The sequence below is a fragment of the Anabas testudineus genome, chromosome 16 (genome assembly GCF_900324465.2).
Source record: "Anabas testudineus chromosome 16, fAnaTes1.2, whole genome shotgun sequence".
Taxonomy (NCBI): Eukaryota; Metazoa; Chordata; class Actinopteri; order Anabantiformes; family Anabantidae; genus Anabas; species Anabas testudineus.
The window spans coordinates 11,146,174-11,166,002 of NC_046625.1; the positions used below are offsets into that span (position 1 = coordinate 11,146,174).

General features: G+C 39.3%; 3 protein-coding genes and 1 long non-coding RNA gene across 5 annotated transcripts; all 4 read left to right on the forward strand.

Moving 5' to 3' along the window:
- The first annotated feature begins 131 nt into the window (after window positions 1-131).
- Window positions 132-6,219, forward strand: il6r (interleukin 6 receptor). 2 transcript variants are annotated; one of them, XM_026372375.1, is made up of 10 exons: window positions 132-402; window positions 2,093-2,692; window positions 2,950-3,073; window positions 3,182-3,360; window positions 3,447-3,616; window positions 3,774-3,915; window positions 4,821-4,846; window positions 4,964-5,006; window positions 5,369-5,477; window positions 5,600-6,219. In XM_026372375.1, the coding sequence occupies exons 1-10, from the start codon at window positions 321-323 to the stop codon at window positions 5,859-5,861; spliced, it is 1,737 nt and encodes a 578-aa protein (XP_026228160.1). In that variant the 5' UTR covers window positions 132-320; the 3' UTR covers window positions 5,862-6,219. The 2 variants fall into 2 exon arrangements, with proteins under 2 accessions (XP_026228160.1, XP_026228161.1); XM_026372376.1 differs by having other exon boundaries at window positions 5,657-6,219.
- Window positions 6,220-6,989: 770 nt separating this feature from the next.
- LOC113170319 (regulatory subunit of type II PKA R-subunit domain containing 1) lies at window positions 6,990-9,198 on the forward strand. Its single transcript, XM_026372378.1, has 4 exons — window positions 6,990-7,427; window positions 7,569-7,645; window positions 7,878-7,924; window positions 8,376-9,198. Exons 1-4 carry the CDS (start codon window positions 7,344-7,346, stop codon window positions 8,444-8,446), a joined length of 279 nt encoding a protein of 92 aa, XP_026228163.1. The 5' UTR covers window positions 6,990-7,343; the 3' UTR covers window positions 8,447-9,198.
- Window positions 9,199-10,290: 1,092 nt separating this feature from the next.
- LOC113170819 lies at window positions 10,291-11,913 on the forward strand. The gene is made up of 7 exons (XR_003299665.2): window positions 10,291-10,366; window positions 10,472-10,539; window positions 10,839-10,860; window positions 11,005-11,053; window positions 11,341-11,474; window positions 11,641-11,703; window positions 11,797-11,913. It is a non-coding gene; the product is annotated as an uncharacterized LOC113170819 (long non-coding RNA).
- Window positions 11,914-12,089: 176 nt separating this feature from the next.
- otoa (otoancorin) lies at window positions 12,090-19,269 on the forward strand. Its single transcript, XM_033326384.1, has 21 exons — window positions 12,090-12,204; window positions 12,723-12,841; window positions 12,946-13,088; window positions 13,229-13,340; window positions 13,456-13,671; window positions 13,754-13,924; window positions 14,129-14,269; window positions 14,467-14,519; window positions 14,813-14,933; window positions 15,026-15,144; window positions 15,250-15,385; window positions 15,558-15,751; window positions 15,839-15,929; window positions 16,030-16,180; window positions 16,513-16,709; window positions 17,067-17,216; window positions 17,305-17,447; window positions 17,598-17,734; window positions 17,839-17,936; window positions 18,350-18,503; window positions 19,017-19,269. The coding sequence occupies exons 1-21, from the start codon at window positions 12,090-12,092 to the stop codon at window positions 19,097-19,099; spliced, it is 2,844 nt and encodes a 947-aa protein (XP_033182275.1). The 3' UTR covers window positions 19,100-19,269.
- Window positions 19,270-19,829: the final 560 nt, after the last annotated feature.

Below are 19,829 nucleotides of genomic sequence, written 5' to 3' on the forward strand. Positions count from 1 at the left end.
TATTGCTGATTATAACCATTTAAAGCATAGATATTAAAATAGGCATATGTTAATCTTTCATTGGGGTTTATTTTGACGCTGAGGAGGATTTCCTTTGTGTAACGGCGCCTAACAAGGGGAAGAGGGCTGGGATTTCACAATAACGGGTCTTACGGTCAGACAGAAACTGTGCGTAACCATCCCGTGCTGTGGAGGACGGTCCGGTTTGGACTGAGAGGCGCGTTGAAAAGTTGGATGGGAGCCACAGTGGTGTTCAACCCGTGCTGCTTGTGTGCAGGTGATGGTGGTACCACTCGGTAAAGTCCGATTCATGCGGGAAAATGAGGACGTTTCTCCCTCTGCTGTGCGTCTTGTGCGTCCCACAAGTCCACAGCATTTTCGACGGAACGTGTGTCAGGAGAGGTAAGTTAGGAATAATAATTAAGAAGAATTCAAAAGTCGTCCTGACCTGTTGGTTTGCTTCGTTTCTAACGATGTTAGATCAAGTCACAAACACACCGCTACTATTGTGTAATCGTGTGATATGATTCAGTAAAGCTGGACTTAATGAACCCAAAGACTGCGTGTAGTTTTGGTTTGGTACCATGTTTATTTGTTTAGTGCTCACCCACGCCAATATTTCAGATACCTTTAATTATATCATGTGACTTCAGATCAGATAAATCACAACCAAGAGTTCACATCAGTTACAGTAATAACAAGCTGTCTTGTAGTAGTATCTCTATTTAATTTTATGTAATTCTTTATTTGTATTTATTTCTATTTTGGCACAGCTACTAAATGTTTGATTTCTTTGCACCTCACTGATCACAGAAGATGAATTTTCATATTTCTAAATATGCTTCCTGCTCTTTTTTCAGTCAGGAGGCAGACTGCATTAAATCCAGTATCCAAATGAATTAGGTATTTGGACATGCTGTCAACTCTCTACTGGCCAAATGGCATCTCCTTTAAATGTGTTTTTAACCTTGGTTATGTTTGTTGTAGTGGACAAAAACTGCAGGAGGACATTATGGGGCTTTGAAACAACTGCAACATTATACAGAAATGTAGTGGAAGCATTTCTTTTTAATTTAATGTGAATATTTATGTATGTTTTGTTAATTTCAAATTAATTCTTAAACTTAACTTAAAATCTTATCTCGGTTTTATTTCCAGATCCCTTTACAACTCATGAACATGAGTTGATCTGTCTTGACTTTTTATTAACTTGAAAAGATAAGTTCAATAAATGAAATGCTGAAAGTTCACTAAATAACACAGTTTTAAAGAAACAAAACTAATAGACTTCCCAGCATGCAGTTTGAGAGGTAAAACTCATACATCCCCTGTAGTTTAAAGAAAATATTATTATTATGATGGAAACTTTCTCTATATCGTAAATAATAAATGGGACAGTTTATTTTCATATCAATAAAAAATCATGATCATCATGTGATGAATTCAGTTTCTAACATTTGAGCATTTCTTTGTACTGTGCTTGGTCCAAATGGTTTTCAACAGCCACAGCTTCAAGTTCTTTGTTTTAAAGAATCAATTCTTTAAAATAATAAATGTAAAAAGAACTAAAATATATCTTGCTTGAGTGTGTTGTAGTGTATTTAAATGTTCTGTTCTGGCCTCTGTTAGTTGAGCGAGTCTTTATTTTACATATAGGACTTGAAAGCAAAGCAAAGAAAGCAAAACAGGGAACTGGGAAAAAGGGAGAAAGTTTATCTTGACTATACTGGACTTCTGATATAAACTCAGTCAAGTCAAATCAAGAGAAAAGGAGCACAAATACTCAAGTCATAACGGATTTCTGAGTGCAGTTACAAAATCTGAATAATTAGGGGGGAAATAAGAAATGTAAATAGGTGCAAGATGACACAAAGAGGGCGTGATTCAAGAAAGAAAAGAAGAAGACCGAGATATAAAAAAGAGGAAGTTTAATAGGAGTTGGTAATTCTGGTTATGCAACAGTGCATCTTATCTGTTCTGTGCCTGGTCAACTGCAAACAAATCCCAAGGCATACATGCACAATACAAGAGCACACCTTTTGGTTTTTATTAATTCCATGAATGACGTGTTGTTGTTTGTTTTTCTGCACAGATCCTCCTCCTGGCGTTTTGGTTTTATCCCCAGGCAGTAAGCTGGTTCTGACCTGCAGAGGTCATGTAATGGTGAATGGAGTTACAGTAAAGAGAGCGAAAAACAGCTCAAACACCAACAAAAGGGGGAATCCTTCAGTTGCACCTACAACCACTGGAAACAGTATTAATAAGCATACTATGAGCAGTACTGCAAGTAATCTGTACAACGCTGCGAGTGCTTTAACAGAAGTAAACAAGATCCCCACATATACAGATACAGGATCTACTGCTTCTTCCACAACTCTCGTGGTCCATCCGACCAGTGTGAGCAGACCTCTGAGGAGTGTGTCCAACTGGGAGAATGACGGTAACAGTGATTATGAGGAGGAGGAGGACGAAGTGGAAGAAGGGAGTAGGGTAACAAGAGGCATAAACTCAAGCCCTCAGTGGAAGTGGAACGGAGAGGTGGTGGGGAAAGAAAAGAGAGACTGGGGAGAAATGACATTTGAGAGGAGAGGGGCTACACTGTCTATATCCTCAGTCGGAGTGACACACACCGGGAACTACACTTGTCATCATCGAGGCAAAGAAAGGTTCTTTCTTAAAGTAGTCGTCGCAGGTGAGTCGCAACAGGAGTGAAGTTATAAGTGATGTGCTTCCTCTCTCGTGCCTTTTTTACAGCAAACATGTTGATGTGACAGCTGTAGGGCTTTTAAACTGCTGCTAACTATCAACTAATTGATCAATGGATTTGTTTACAATGATTCCATTATCAGAGTAATGAAATGCAATTCTGACATGATGAAAGCTGTAGGTCTACTTACGCAATATGACAGAAGACTTATCGGCTGCATCAATGTCTTCTTTATCTGTTAGATCCTCCTGAGAAACCCAGCCTGTCCTGCTACAAAAGGTCGCCCAGTAGTAAGATTCGCTGTAAGTGGGAACCCCAGAAGCCTGCCCCCGAACCATATAACTCTCACCTTGTACTGCGTAAAAAGTAAGCGTGTTGTTCTAAAGAGATGTTATAAGGCTGATTTTCTGTCTATGTATCTCACCAGTCTTTTTTCTTCTTCTTCTCTTTGCCTTATCTTCCACCCTATCACAGATCATCGAAGACATTCCATCTTTTGCGGTGCTCTTACTCAAGTCGCCTCCCCCGCTATTGGTGTGCTGTGGACCACAATGAGGACGAGCTGAGATTACTTCACATGGTCTACCTGTGTGTTACAAACTTCGCCGGCAATGCCACCAGCTCTCTGTTGTCTTTCGTCCCTCTGACCATTTGTAAGTGGGGTTGTTAAGACCACATGCTGACATTGTCATTCTAGACTTTGAAACTGCACTCACAACGTTCCCTCTTGCTCCGACAGTAAAGCCGGACCCTCCGTCACAGGTGAAAGTCCAACAGGTAGAGGCACATAAGACACAACTGAAAGTCACCTGGAGTTTCCCGATCTCCTGGAAATCTCGGGACAGCTACTACCAACTAAAATATGAGCTCAAATATAAGCCTCTCGAGTCCTCAATTTACTATGAGCAGGTAGGTTCAGGTAGACCAACAGACCAGTGTCATACATACACTGCTGATGTGTTTACTGATGCTGTGCTGGGTCTTCCGGCTGGAAACAAATACAGTCTTGTTTCGGCTGATGATAGTATGTGTTCACCAGGTTGTCTGTCTTTATGTGTTTCATTAGATAATGGCGAGCTCCATCCAGACCTCACTAATCACTGATGTGATGCCTGGTGTCGACTACCAAGTACAGGTCAGAACTAAAGAAGAATATGACGGTCAGTGGAGCGACTGGAGTGCACCTGTCCGCGGCAGGAGTTGGACAGGTGAACACACGTGAAACTTACACAAATTCAGTTTCAAATGAAGTTATTTCAAAATGACAGCAAACAAACAGGGACCAGCAGCCAGAAAACATCACTAATGATGTCACAGACTTGAAGTAGTGAAAGAAATTAAGTGCATCTGTAAATGCTTGAACTTTATCACCTCTTCACGGTCAACGCTGGACACAGACAAAAGTAGTCATGGCAACCTGAGGAGACGGGGGTCCTGTTTCCTTCCCGTATGATTGGATTTTCCAAAGAACCCGCACGCAAAAACATCCAATCACATACCGTAGATACTATTACTGCACCTTGTTGTGTTTTATGCACCCTCATACTTTAATGTTCTTAGCAATGTTAAATATACATAGTTTAAAGTGAAAGTGAAATATCCCCAGTTGACATGAGAGTGAAAACTAATTCAGGAAGATGTTTTATTTTTTTCTGTTGTCATTTTCTAACATAATTATTATTCTACTCACAAGAACTATTGATTGATCTTCCTTCAGCAAGACACAAATAACGATATTTCCCAAAATGTTAAACTGTGAGGGGAAATACACAGATTGTCATTCTGGAAAGTCTTGAGTACAGCACCAGTGTGTGGAAATCTCCCTTTTACCATTAATAGTCACTAGTTTTTGTCACAAGATTTAAATTTCTAACATTAAACATTTATTTTACATGCATAAAATCAGACAAACATAAACCTAATGTTGTGCAGTAGAAATTTATATATGTTTTGGTTCCTGTGCTGTTTACCATCTTTCTTCTTCTTGGGCTACATTATTTACAATTCATGTTTAGTTTATTCAAATTGTTATTTTCGGATAGAGTTTCTTTCTGTCAGGGTTTTCGATAACATGTTATCTGTATGGTCTCTCTCTCCCTCTCTTCATCTCCAGCGCCCAGTGATGTGTACACCACGACGGTAAGATTAGCGGGAATCAAACATTTCATTTAATGGGAATTATTTATTCTCTTGCTCTTTTACATTTCCCTGCAGAAACTCACACTGTGTTTTGTTTTAACGTTGAATAACCCACAGATGGCAGGATCGACAGAGGAAGGGTCTGCGTTCATGCCTGAAGGTAAGGCAGTTAGACTAGACAGTAAAATATTTTGGTGAGTTGGGTTTGTGTGAGTGTGTAACAGACACACAGAGAGAGACAGAGAGGGGGGGGGGGGGACTAATAAATAAGAGAGAGGTAGCTGTTAAATATTGTTAGTGCTGAAAATCCCCTCTTCCCCACTGGGTTTTAACAGGAAGCCATGTCATAATAACTGAGGCTCAACAACGAAACAAGCCACAGGAAACATGGCTCAACACACCTATCACACACACACACACACACACACACACACACACACACATTCAGTCACTCCCCAATGTACTCGCATGGATGTTCTGGTCCATTAGGATTTCCCACAGTGTCGCCTCTCTTTATACCAGTTACTACAGAACCAGAACCAACTGAAGAGATGGGGGTGTCATATCACGCCATTTGGATCTCTGGTTCCTTTCTCCTCTTGTCGGTCATTTTGGGTGCCTACATATTAAGGTACTGAGATGTTCTGTGATCATTTTGTTGTTGAAATTTCTATTTACAGTACTAGAGAAAACAGTGTTTCTTGTGCTACGCCAAAAGAATATTGAATCTTTCTTTTTTTTTTCTAATTTCAGTCACAGGGAAAGATTTATGCCTAAACTCCGACATCTCTCCACTATCACCCAACACAGTGACTTGTCTCAGCCTCCGTCTCCCAGCCTACCAGCCCCAGAGGCCCAAGCGCTGGTGACCTTTACTCCTCCTCGTTACAAAGAGCCTCCACTGAGCAAAACAGAAGAAGCGGAAGAAGAAAATGAGGAAGAACAGAGTGTGGAGGACAGGATGGAAGCCATTCACTTCAACAACACAAGTTATTTCCTGGTCCAGACAGACTAAAAACTTGTAAACACAGCATGTATCTGTTTTATCTGTTCTATAATAGGAGCAGCAGCACTGAATCCTTTTATGAATGGGTTTCATGTTCTTTAAGAGTGGTCAGTTCAGTGACAGCACTGTGGTCTCACTGTTCCATCTTGTGGTATAAATTCACACTGCTGAAGATCGGTGTGTTTCATTCTTTGTATCATGTTTTTATTAGCCCTCTTATTTTGGAAAGCACATGCTCATTCATTCATGCAAACCAACCAGTTTGTTCAGCAGATCAGCCATGGGTTGGATTTATGGAACTGTACTGTGGCGAGAAGCCAGTGTAAGTCATTTGTTTTCTTGAAGTCGCAGATAACAAATGGATAATCGACTTCAGCTTCTGTTGGAAGCAAACTCAGGAACAGGTTGTATATAATCTCTTAAGCCTAAAATACCTCTAAAAACACATTTTTTGGTTGTGTTTGTCTTATAAGCAGCAAGCCACTCTGTTATATGCCTATGCAAATTTAAAATGTGTTGATAAACTGTAGATGTAGATGTAATGACTGTTTAATTACTGCCCTGTGCCTAGAATAGCACTTTATTTTCAGCTTTAGTTTACTTTTGCTAAAGTTTGACAGATATATCGCACCTATACCACAACCATCTTACATGTTTTGATAAAGAAGTGGCAAAGATTGCTGGTAAAAACAGTGCTCATTGGTTTATTTTGCCCTTTCAAGCTGACTACAACTTTCAGGAATTAGGTGTTCGCTAGAAAAAAATCAACGTGCTATAAAACTACCCAGTCAGGCTCTTCTGTTGGAGGGATGAGCCTTGCTCAAAAACATTTGGAGAAGAAAATATCTGCCCTGTGGACAGGCTGTTCAATGTATAGACTACTTATTTAGGAATTAATTGTACATTTATTGTGTTAAGTTTAAGTTTCTACCACCTCTCTGTTGTTGTGCTTTGAACTTTCTTTTCCAGAAATAAATGTATTAAAATTAAACAACCACTTTGCAAATCTTGCACAATGAACAAAAAGTGTTTTGCACAGGGAATGGGAGAAAGTAGGAATTGATGTATAAATCTTTTTGTTGTGAGAAAGACCTACTACGTTGTGTGGTCATGTGTGATGTGTGCAGTAGATACAAAAGACTTTAGTGATAAAACAGGCCACAACAACCACCATGGTGTTTTTTCTATTCTAGCAATATGACGGAAGAATGTGGTTACTTGGTGTTTTTACTATAATGTGTTTGTGAAAATTTTTCTGCTTTAAAACTTGATTTATTTAAACAAAGATTTTTTATCAGTGTTGCAGTAAATATTAAATCGTGGTTTATTCTGCCCCCTAGCGGTCGCAGCTGTAAATACCTGGAAATCGTTTCCATAGCAACACAAGCAGCCAGATTGTATGGCGGTGTCAGGAACAGGTGATTTAATGAGTGCTTAAAGTGGCTTTAAACGTAAGAAATAGTTATAGACAGACATTTTTTGGACCTGTTAATGATGGCTGGAAAAGACAGCTTGGCCAAACTGGACATCGGTGTATTAAGCGCTGAGCAGCAAGAAAAACTGCGGCAGTACAAGGTAACTTAGCTTTAGCTAACTGAGCTAACAGTGGCTAAGTTTAGCTACATGCTACATTGCACCAATCAAAACACCTGCAGCTTGATTGTTTGTTGTGGATTTGCAAGCCGAGTTACTGAAATTAATTTCCTTTAATTCTAGATTCAGACGAAAATCGACAACGAGAAGTATTTGAAGTCGCATCCAGAGGTGGAGATATTGATAGGCGACTTTCTGAGGTAATGTTAGTGTTTGTTTTAGGGGGTAAAGTTGCTCAGTGTGTCCGCTGGTGACTCGTAAGCTAACAAAGCAACATGTACTCATTTACTGGAGGGACATATGCAGTGAATCACTTTTTAATGTGAGCACCTTAACAGATGTGTTGTTGTTGTTGTTGTTGTTGTTGTTGTTGTTGTTGTAGTTGTAGTTGTTGTATTATTACTATTCACGACTCCTGGTCTTTTGTCACAGAGACGTGCTTCTTAAAAGGCCTCATGACATCCACGAGTTTGCTGCAGGTGAGTTGGAAACAGTTTGATCCAAAAGTCTTAAATGCATTGAGAATCTGTGATATTTAGTTGTGAACCTGGAAATTAGTGGATTTAGAAACACAAGAATTATACAGTATATATGATTCCATACTATTTTATATTTCAAGATAAGATAAAATATTTTCTAAATTAACAAAGCTTACAACATAGCAACACGATGGAGGGTAAGCTGAGTTATTCTTATGCAAAGCAAAGAGGAGCTTTCTCTGCATCAAACTGTGGCTGGACTGGAGGTTTTTGTTTATTTGTGACATTTGTTGGCTGTTTACAAAAACCATAGAATGACACCAGGCCTACCCTTTAAATAGACCACATAAAAAGTGTTTGACACTGATCTAAAGATGAGTGAGGATCCACAAAAGCAGTAGTGTTAACATGTACAGGAAAAAGACTAACATGTGTCAATGGTCTTTTCCAGATCACTTTACCAACCCGAACCTTCATACAACTATTGGCTCCAAAGTGGAAGGAAACTGTGACACAGAGTGAAACATAGAGCTACATCTGTATGAACTTGAATGTAGTATAAATGATAATGATACGTTTGTGTCTCAGTCAATATAATTGGTTGCATGTTGGTTTCATTTTCAGATTGCCAACAGGGACGTAGTAACAAATCTAATGAGTGTGATTAAAGGTTAATGAGAAAATGATGTCCTGTGGGTGTTACATAATGTTTGTCACATCTCTCACATAATTGTTTGGGGACGTTGCTGCTCTGCGTCAAAGAGCTGCTGTTTCATGTTCCAACCATGAGAAGTATATGTAGAGGTTTATGTTTGTTTTTGTTTTAGTTTTTTAAATTTGTTTTATCTAACCATACATTTCTGTTTGGACAGTGCATCTGGTTGGGTTGTGTGAGGATTTTGTCACCATCCATCTTTGCTAGCACGATAGTGGAGTGCAGTCTATAGATCCATGTTAATGTTCTTTGATGTTATTATGTGATGGAGTAGGATGACAACATGATTCACCTGAAATGGAGATTGAGGACATTAATCACAATATGATCACAGATCACACAGCCCTGTGTTATCATTTTATTGTACTTTGTGATTTCAGGAAGTATTCACAGCGCTTAACTTTTTCCAAAATAGATTAAATTAATAATTTTCCTCAGAATTCTTCAAACACTACCCCATCATGTTGTTTGAAATCTATTCACCGCCTTTGCTCAATACTTGTTGATTGATACTTGTTGAAACACCTTTAGCATCAATTACGGCCTCGATTTTAAGATCTCTCCAGAGATGAGCCATGTTTTTTATTTTATAATGCAAGATTTCAAGCCATCTTTCATTTGTCCTCAGGGGGATGTTTAAATTTGGAAAATATCGAAGAAACAATGTTTGATAACGTTGTATCTTGATGTTGGTATGATCTCCTTTGTAGTTAGAGTATTATATTATCTCCTCTATCTCTCTCTCTCTCTCTCTCTCTCTCTCTATCTCTCTCTCTCTCTCTCTCTCTCTCTCTCACTCCCTCACACAATGTTGTTTAATACCATGCACCTGTTTTGACTCAGTCGAGGGGCAGTTACCACGCATCACACTCGCATCACACACTGGAGAAAGGCAAAGGAAGAACCTGCACATCCTCACTGTTTGCATTCTGACTTCTTGTTTTGTTTTTTGTTTTTTTGATCAAATTGTTTCTGACGTTCACCAAGAAGAAGATACAAAGTCTGTAAGTAATAACCTCACTCAGTTCTATGGTTAGCAATAAAAATATTGTCCACTTTGTTTTTTTTTTAATTATGACTAAACAGTAATAGTGAAAAGATAAATAAAGGTTATTTTTAAATACTTTAATCATAATTGATTACTGTGAAATGTCATATTAATGTGTTATAAAGCAACTAAACATGTTAAGATCTTGTTTGGAGTTTAAGCGACTATACATGGTTTTGGGATGTGTTTATTAAATTATTGTAGTATTTTTTTTTTTTTTTTTTGTCTCTCTGCTAATCCTTTGAAGGCAAACTGCCAGCATGCAAAGCCACCCAAATATGTCTGCACAGAGGTGATGGAGGAAGAGGAAAAAAGCAGACAAAATGTTGTTCCATAGTACATGGTGTACATAACTCAAACTGTTTTTCCAAGTAGTTTCCCAAAGGATGGGTAACAGAGATAATAACTAGAGAGGTGTGATCACAAATCCTCAGAGGAGGATGTATGTCAGGAAAGTTGTGGTGGCTCGCGTGGAGACGAATTCCCTAACAACTGGAGACCTAATAACAATCACCCAACAAGCCAAAGTCACACTGACTTGTAATATACTGTATGCTGATAATTATGCATGCTTTGAATGACGTCATCGTGTTTAACCATCAGGCAGCCAGTTCGATCACTATGCCTCCAAAGAGAGGAACAGTTTTCTTCTTACTGATTGTGGTCTGTGCAGCCTTTGGTAAGCAACAGTACCATCACATGCATCTTGCAGCATCTACACTCCTTATGTCTACATCTACTATCTGGATGCCTCCTTATAATTGTGAATCTCTACTGTTCCCAGCTAATTCCCTAACGGTAGATACAATGTCTGGAATGAAATGTAACTTCAGAGACATGGCCAAAAAACTGGTAGGTCATTTCATCATTCTGTACGTCTGCTTCTTTGCCACAGTTTCTTTCTTCAATCGCAATATTTTATCATCAAACTGACAATGTACAAAATAGAAATTGGATGTTCTACACTCTACAATACCTAATTGTCTCTGCCCTGTTCAGAGTAACTCATTCATACATTGAAAGTACACAGTAAATAACATGCTGTTTTATAAAGCATTATCAAATCGCTTTGCTCATTTAGCTTTTTACCTAAATTTTAATAATTCATATTATAATTAAATTAAATTAAATTATGTTTGCTTTTTCATCAGATGATGAAGTGCCAGAATAAAGGTGAGAAGAATGTCAACACAAATTTTCTGAAATAAATGTGGTTTAGCGTAGAGACAGAGAAGAAAGGAAAAGTGTCACAACTAATTTGGCAAATGCACCAATCCTTCCACTTATAAAGATCGACTTGGTTTTTTTACGTTACAGGAAACCAGCTGCCCAAGATGATGATGCTGAGCTCTGTCTTCAATAACAGGTAATCCCTCATGTGTCTGTTTGATTGATCTCCTGAAGAGTCTGATTCGGTTAAACCATGAATTGCTCTTACTTCTTTTCTGTAATGTTTTTTAAACTTTTTGATAAAGAGATTTACTTCAAGCTCTAAAACAGATTGAGGCACTGAACTCCTGCTAATAACTGTGGTTGTACTGTGTGAAACTGATCTGATAACTGAAGAGCAGCATTAATCAACAGCAACAATGCAAAACATATGATATTCAAAACCATTACTGCTCACCAGCTCTTGTTTCCACTCTCTCTTAGTGATTTTCCTACGGCGGACAAAACCACCAACCCACCCAACGTCATCTTATCCATTTTTCTCAATGTCCTGAATTCAGTCACTGCAGACACATACAAAGGCTTGCTTAACCTCGTGCCCCGTAGATGATTCAATGGTACAAATGTCACGCACACATACTCTCATAGTTCACCACGTAAACCCCATGTACAACATTTGTTCACATGATTTATTTTCTTTATTTATTACTATTACTGTTTGTTAGTTACTGTTATCTGGAGCAGTGAGACTCACACGCTTCACTTTTCTCTGTCCCTCTTTAGGCAAACAAGATGTGGAATTGCACCAATCTTCCACAAATGATCAGGATGATGAAGAACGTCTCTGTCAGTACACTAATGCCAAGATCTACACACAAATCTCGAGTAATTGATGCCGTTATCTGGTTGTCTAACCATATCTGCTTTTTGATCTCACAGGAAGCATCCTCGTGTTACATGCGAGCATTTGTGGCCCCTGTGTCCTGGAGGGTTTTAACCACACAGGGCGAAAACAACATGAGCTCAGAGGACTGTGACACGCTGCTGTGGGCTGCCAAACCTGCACTGCAGGATATGCGTTCTTTAAAAATAAGCCTTCCTACTCAAATAGAAGGTCAAATCTTCAAAAAAATGTGAGTGTTGTAATGCAATTAATGCATCCATGGTCTCTCAACAACTTCTCTTGAAATTGTAAAATTGCTGTTGATTCCAGGTTGAAGATGCTGCACGAGATGTATGATTCCATGTCCGAGGATCAAAGGACTGATATGGCAATATGGGCAAAAGAGCAAATTACTCAGAACTTCTTCAACTGTACAATGAGGCCATCATCTGACCCAATCTCAAGTAAGCAATTAATTAGACCCTTCAAGTAAGAAAGCACTTTCCATGGTAAAAATAAAAACAGGATAAGAAAGAAAGTAATTTTGAAAAGAGATAGTCCTCTGTCTTTTTTAGAATTACTCTTTAAACAATGATCTTATAAAGCCTATAGGCAACAAATAGAGGAAGGCCTAAAGATTAGAGAAGCAAGCTTGTGACTGGTTCTTAACTCCAACTACTCTATTGAAGGTACTGAATGGTCACAAGTCAGACTGTGAGAACTAAACTTCCCAGATTAAATGAAGGCTGTAATGCAAATCATGTCAGCCACAGCGGGTATGCTTGCTAATATGTTAGTTCACAGCTTTAGATCAGTCCAGCAAACTAAGCAAACCACAGTGTTCAGTGCTACAGACAGAGCTGTCTGGAGCTGTCTCCATGATGCACAATGAAGCAAATGTTATCATTCATCATATCTGCAAAATCAGTTTCTGTTTTGTTGTCCCGTTTTTGCTCATATGTAAAACTGTTCTATTCTGAAGAAGGTATGGAGCGCTGCAAACCTTCACTGAAATGGTTGAACTTTGATGCAATGACCACGTTGGGGCCTTTCCTCTCCCATTTAACACCAGGAGATGTTGATTGTTGTCCCATAGAAAAGGTCAGTGAGTGTGCAGAGAGAGATTAGAAGCAAATCAAAGTGCAAACAGCAAAGATTTTAATTTGCAGCTCTCATGGTTTGTTTCCTTTCAATTTGCCTTCCAGCTATGTGAATATTTCCTCTCAGCCCAGTCTAACTCCACCTTCAGCAGAACAACCAAGATCAACCCCAGCCTGGGCAACAAGTTTCTCCAAAGAATTCAGGAGTGCTTCAGTGGAAAGGAGAAGCTTGTTGATCGCGTGGACAAGTGTGTAATTATGAATTGATCTATTAGTGTGTTACTGCATCAGATCATTGCTGGAAAAGGATCAAAATTATTTACAGTTTTACATCTACAGTTGTTATAGTGAGCTGATTTCATAATGCTGAACAATTTCTACTCCTCAGGCTTGGTGCACTGGCTTGTTATTATTACAATGCTACCGACATGACTCCTGACCACACCAAGATATTGCTCTCACAGCTGGACAACTGCGGCCCCAACCCCAAAATTAACCAGGTATCACAGACTTGCCTGTTCATACCCATCCTCGATTTTTACACCCTTCAACCAGAACACAAATAATGGATTTTATCATTATATGTCTTGTCTTTTTAATGAACCCTGACTCAAGCTGAAGAAGCACCTTCTCAACACCATGATGTCAAATTCTAGCATCGCACAACCGCTCTGTGAGCTGGGCAAGAATGTTGCTTTGTTGTCTGCCAAACAATTGTCCATGATCCCCAACAGCACTCTCAAAGAGATTCTCAACAGTCTGGGACCCAACATCAAGTGGACTCAGAGCCAGCTGAACACTCTGGTCAACAAACAGCTGGGTGCTACGAAGGTGAGCCTGCAGCTCGGTTGGTAGCTTCTCTTTCACATGTTGTGCCTCGCACTCCATCGTGCTCTCTTTCTGTTTCCCTCAGTGTAATGAGGTGTCAGGTAAGGAGCTGCTGGCCCTTCAGTCAGCTGCAGAGGGTTTGCCAAACTGTGTGTTCAAGCAAGTCAAAGCCCGGGAGATCCTGAATTATACAGAGGCCCTGAAGAACATCTCTAAGGTGCTGAGCAAAGGGCAGTTGAAGGCCATGCTGCAGGGGGTGAGTCAGAAGAAAAAATGCAAGGAATGCAACATCGGCATAGTAGACAGAGAACAACAGATTGACCTAATCTCAAATAAGAAGTAATGTTCTATTAGTTCATGAATATTAATAAATAAATATATAGAAAAATGAATAATATAAAATGATATAAAAAATGTAAAATGTAAAAATCATTTTAGACATGTTGTATGTTCACTGTAGCTTCAAGGGGATGCAGATCCTACAGAGCTGGTGCAGAAGCTGGTCGACCCTTTGCTTCACAGCATTTCTCTAAACAAGCTGAAAAAAGCAAACATTAACTCCTTGGGCCAAGTGGAAAACAAAACGTGGAGTCGCTCACAGGTAGCATCATCCTGTCTGCTGACAGCCCTGAGCTATTAACAAACTGTCATGTGTTGACATTTTAAACTTCCTACAAATCAGTCTGCATTACAGAATCTTCCAGAAGTAGATTGGTTAATTGTGTTGTATAAGGTGATGAAGGAAAAAGCTGTATCTTTCTTCATTTGTTGTCTTTTGTTTTTGTCTTTTTGTTTTAGGCAGCATACTTGGCAAAAAAGTTGCAGGATCTCAAGCAGCTTCAGCAGTATGGGTAAGATATGCAGCAGCAAAAAGTGTTAGACTAAATGTTTCTCTAATTGACACCAAAAAAATGTTGAGCTTTTAATCCTCTAAAATATATTTGATTATTAGATATTCAATTATTTCATATTAACAGATTCATACTGAAAACAGTGTATTTAGGTTACACTAAAAGAAAATATTTTCACTGACTGAATGAAATAATTGCCTCTGAGTATATGGCTTTTCTCTTATGTGGTACTGAATGTACATTTATGCCGTTGCTTTACATGATTACATGCAAAATATTCTCTGCTCAAACAGGAGGCTTCATTCAATCCTCCAGGGAGTGTCCTGTAATATGATTGAGAAAGTAGCAGACAGTGATATGCAGAACGTGTCTCAGGCCATAACAGAGAATCCACAGTGGCTCTCCAAAGTGCTGGTACGTATTTACTCAGGCACAAAGCATAGACACGCAGTCATCTATAAATAAAGAATAGAGCATATCCATCAACTATTAATACATGTCTGCAGGCGGGCTGTGCTGCTCGAAAACTTTTTGCAACTTTGGAGAAAGAGAGAATCAATTATTTTAAAACAATCACCGGGGATGAGCTGAATAAGATTCCTACATCCTTACTACTACACCTGCCGTGAGAAAGCATTCTTCCTTTTCTCTCCCTTTTATTTAATCATGTACTTAAAATATTTCCTAATTACTGAACAAGTAACAGCTCTGTCCTATTACTCTATCACAGGCCTTCGAAGGTGCAGGATTTGCCAGACGCTGTGTGCTCTGTCTTCCTCGACAAGATGGAAGTGGCCAACCTGAGCTCCTTAGCTCTTCGCGCTCCATCTCGTCCTGCACTCACAAAGAGGGCTCTGCTCTGCCTGGTCAGTGCACACACAAGGATACATACTGTACAGACAGGTGACGGATGAAAGTGTTGAGCCGTGTGTCAGTAGAGTACCTACACCTCTACGCATAATGTATCAGCATCACATAATGAATCCATTCAGTGCATACATTCAACAACAGCCTGAGATGTGTACTGTACGTCTGCAGGGGAAAAATGTATCAAAACTGACCACAGAGGACGTGTCCAGGCTTGGACTGCTGTTGTGTGAGCTGTCGCCATCCCATCTGCGCCTCATGGCCCCTGATGTCCTGAACTCCACCCTCCTAGCCATGGCTTACTGCAAATTCATTCCCCAAAACCAAAGGGCAGAACTGGTTTATCTTGTCAAAGAGACTTTTGGGTAGGACACACTGACAGAAGGCATTGGAGTCACTGGACAGTAAAAGAGAGAAAGCGAGAGTCTGATTACATTTTTTCCATTCTTCAGGGATCCGTCCTACTGGACTTCAGAGACTATGGAAGCACTGGGTGCTCTTCTCATTTTGGATGATAATGCCACATCTGCTCTGCCCAATAAGGTCTTTTCCTTCACGTTGTTTTTAACAAACTATTAATTAAAATGAAGAGGGGATTGAACTCAATTCATGCATGTATTTTCCATGTCTGTGTCTCTCTTAGCCTTGGATGAAAGATATTCTCTATTTCCTGAAGTCACGTCTGTCCCATGACTCAGACGCCTTGAAAAAGAAGATGTTTGATCTCACCACCAACACCACCACCACAACCACAACCACAACCAAATCAAACGCAGCGCGGAAAAGAAGGGGAGGTAAGACAGACTTACTGTACAAAAACTGGTACTGTACGGTGGCCCTGAGGACAATATGACAACCTGACAGTGCAGAGAACACATTATTATCACATTATCTATTTTTCCTTCACCACTAATCGAAAAATCTACTTTAGCTGTGAGTCATCAACAAACCTGTCTCAGGCGTCTTTATCATTTTTTGTGTCTCCTGGTGTGTGTGTGTGTGTTTTTCTCTGAATACCTCACATGTTGTCATTTTAGTGATGTTTTCTTTGATCTATTTACATGGGTTTATAAGTGAGCTCTGAGATTTTTACCTGATTTATATTTCTCTCCTCTGTCTCTCTCAGCCAACACTATTGGCATTATTAACGTTGCACCAACGGTGGACATGATTGAAAACTTGGGAATGGAAAATGTCTATTGGACAGCAGCACATCTGAATATGATGTCAAATGACACTTTCCTCACTTGTGTAGAGACACTTGGGGCCATCCCTGGCTATAACACAGACCAACTGAGCGTGCTTATTAAAAAAGCAACCGAGGTACAGTGGAGGCAGTGGAGGCTGGATCTGTTTATTCAGGGACCACAGGACAGTGCAGTGATAGCAGAATTATTTTCCCACATGTTTTGTTTTGTGTTTGTTCACTACTCCCCAATGTGTCATAATAATTTTACATGGTAAAACAGCCCAGCTTAATCATTAAATACTGTGGTTCCAGAGATATAGCAGGTTGTCCATTAATCTAATCACAAGTTTCTATGTTGGCATAGAAAGCATTCCAAATATGTCACTTGGGCAATGTGAACTTTTAAGACTGTACCTGAATATAGAAAAATCATGAACATTCATCCCTTGGAAAGTCTGATTTATTTACTGTGTTTCTATTTGTTTCTGTAGGCATTTGGCCCAGTATCACAGATGAATGAGAGTACAGTGATACAGTTGGGATGTATAACTCAGGGCTTCTCCAGCTCAGACCTGATGAAACTTCCCTTCTCACTGGACAGTCTGGAGAAAATTGCCCACTGTGGCTGGAATGAGTCACAGGTGAAGAGCAGAAGCAGCTTCACAACCTTAATTCATTATAGTGATAAAGCTCATCATGTTCAGTAATCAAGATGACCTGTCTGAATAGATGGCGGTGGTGTGGAAGGTTGTTGCTAAACGTAACAACCTGACGGCTCAGCAGCTGGGAGCTGCAGACATCGTAGTTCTGAATCAGTTCATCTGTGGCCTCAACTCCAGCGAGATTGGATCTCTCAACAAAGAAGCTTTCAGGTTTGTGCCCGCAACAACTGAGTTCTCAGTTATCAAATTTCATCATGTAAGCTGCATTTGCTAGTCACATATTTTGACTATTATGAGATGCAAAAGAATGTCACAACTACATAGCGTGTGTGTGTGTGTGTGTGTGTGTGTGCTTCACAGAGATGCTGTGGGCTCAATGAATGGTATTCACTGCTCATTCAAAGTCACAGAGCAGTTGAAAAATCTTGCTGTGTCTGCGTTTGGAGATCCCAGCACCTGGACTGAAGCAGACGTGTCTGACTTGGGCAACATTATTGGTGAGATAACTTCCTGTGTTTCTGTGCTCACTGCAGGAATAAAAAACTGCACTCCTAGTTCTTGATCATTGCCTCTGCTAAGTCTCTGTTTCTGTCTACCTCAGCGGGGTTAAATCCAAATGAGTTGGCCGCCTTGGACCCGTCTGTCTTCTCATTTGTCAGTGAGACTTGCATCCAAGTCATACCACCTGCTAACTTTGCTGTAAGTAACTTTTTCTTATGTTTCCATCGCCTTCCAGGTGACTGCTAATACGGGTGCAAAGTCACATGTAACAGATTCTTATTTCTGCATTTTGTAAGTCCATAAAAAAAGCTGGTAGAAGCTGTTAAACAGATAAAACAAGGCCCACACTGACAAAATACTACACACATGTTGCTCACCGCATCAGTGATGATACGTATACATTACAGTATATAACACAATGATAGCAGTGATTTGGTACGAGTACCTTTTTCATGATAAGTAAATTATGCTGATGATGCTTCGGTACATTTGCACAAATGATATTTTGATCAGGACTTTTAAAGTACTATTTACAGATTGTTGTATTAAGTTGGAGCTGAATTCTACTTCTACCCCTCTAACCTCTGTGTCGCTCACTTTTTTCCCTGCAGGCCCTCTCTGTTGCTCAGCTGGAGGCTCTCGGTCCTGACAATGCTGCCATGGTAACCACTGAACAGAAAGCTGCACTGAAAAGTGACCAACGAGCCGCTCTTGAATCGTCTGAGACGGGGACTCGCGCCCAAGCACAAGCCTCTGTCCAGTCAGGTAAGAAGATATTAGGCTAATATGAGGATTCAACAGTCTGTATGAATCAGATCTAGTGGCTTTAATGTGTTTAATTTGAAAGGTTGCCTTTAAAACAATTTGTCAGAGGAGGAATGGTTAGAGCAAGTTCGTGTTCACATGGGCACCTGAGTATTGTTTTGAGACAGACATTTAAAGAATTTGAACCCATCCTTTACCTTCTGTTTTTAACTTAAATGTATCTGCTCTGTCTGTTTGATCATGTTTTAGTGAATTGGAAATATAAGCCCATAACTACTCACCTACAATTACATATATAATGTTAAAGCCTGATTAGTGTATTCAACATATACATTTATCAAATGTGTCCTGTCCACTTTAGAAGAGCACAGAAAAACACAAATACAGGAATTTCCCATGTAAAATAACCACAACTCATCTTTCACAGGACATGATTAAGTAAATTGGTTTTTAAGAGCTAGAAGTTCTTATAAAGAGAAATCTTGGTATTAAATCTATATCGCTCTCATACAGGAGCTCCATCAGTCAGTGTCGAGGGGATCTCTGCCATCATGAAGCCTCTTCTGTTTCTCCTCATGGGGTTCCTGCTGCTGTGACACCAGAGAATGTAAAACCTTAAGGGGCCTTAGCCAACCACACGTGCACGTAGCTTTCATTCATATCGTTATAGAGCAGTTTTGGCAATATGTAAACGTTTCATAATTAACATATGAGCATGAAGTGTGGTATAGACAATAACCCGTTAAGATACGTGAGGATTCTCTTATTACTTTTTAATTAAATTCTGTCTCTATATATTTATAAGAAAGTATATTTTAATAGAATGAAGAATATTTAATGCTCGTCACTCTCTTGCTTTGAAATGGAATATTTTCAGATTTTTGAAACTACTAAAAAACTTAAGGATGACAAATTAGCCATCACTGAACAAAGGTTTAAAATGGTTAAATGGTATATGTAGACAAAAACAAAACGTAATAGTTTCAAAAACAAAATGTAGTTTTTATTTATTTTAAAAAAAAAAGTGTTTAGAAGTAGTCTTGTCAATGCAAAAGTAGAAGTTAAATACAACCATGTTGTATTCAACAGTGTTAAAGCATGAGATCATCTCCTGAGAAAGTACATATACACATACAGGTCACAACTGACTACAGCACATTAAAGGAGTAGTTCTCTCTTTTTTTTTTAAGTGATATTGGTGAGTAGATATTAGGTCAGTCCAAGGATTCTGTGCTCTAAAATATTTTAGATAATCTCCAACCTGTCACACACAAACTGCTAAAATAGTGCCACTTAACAAAAGACATTAAATGAAAACACAGCATT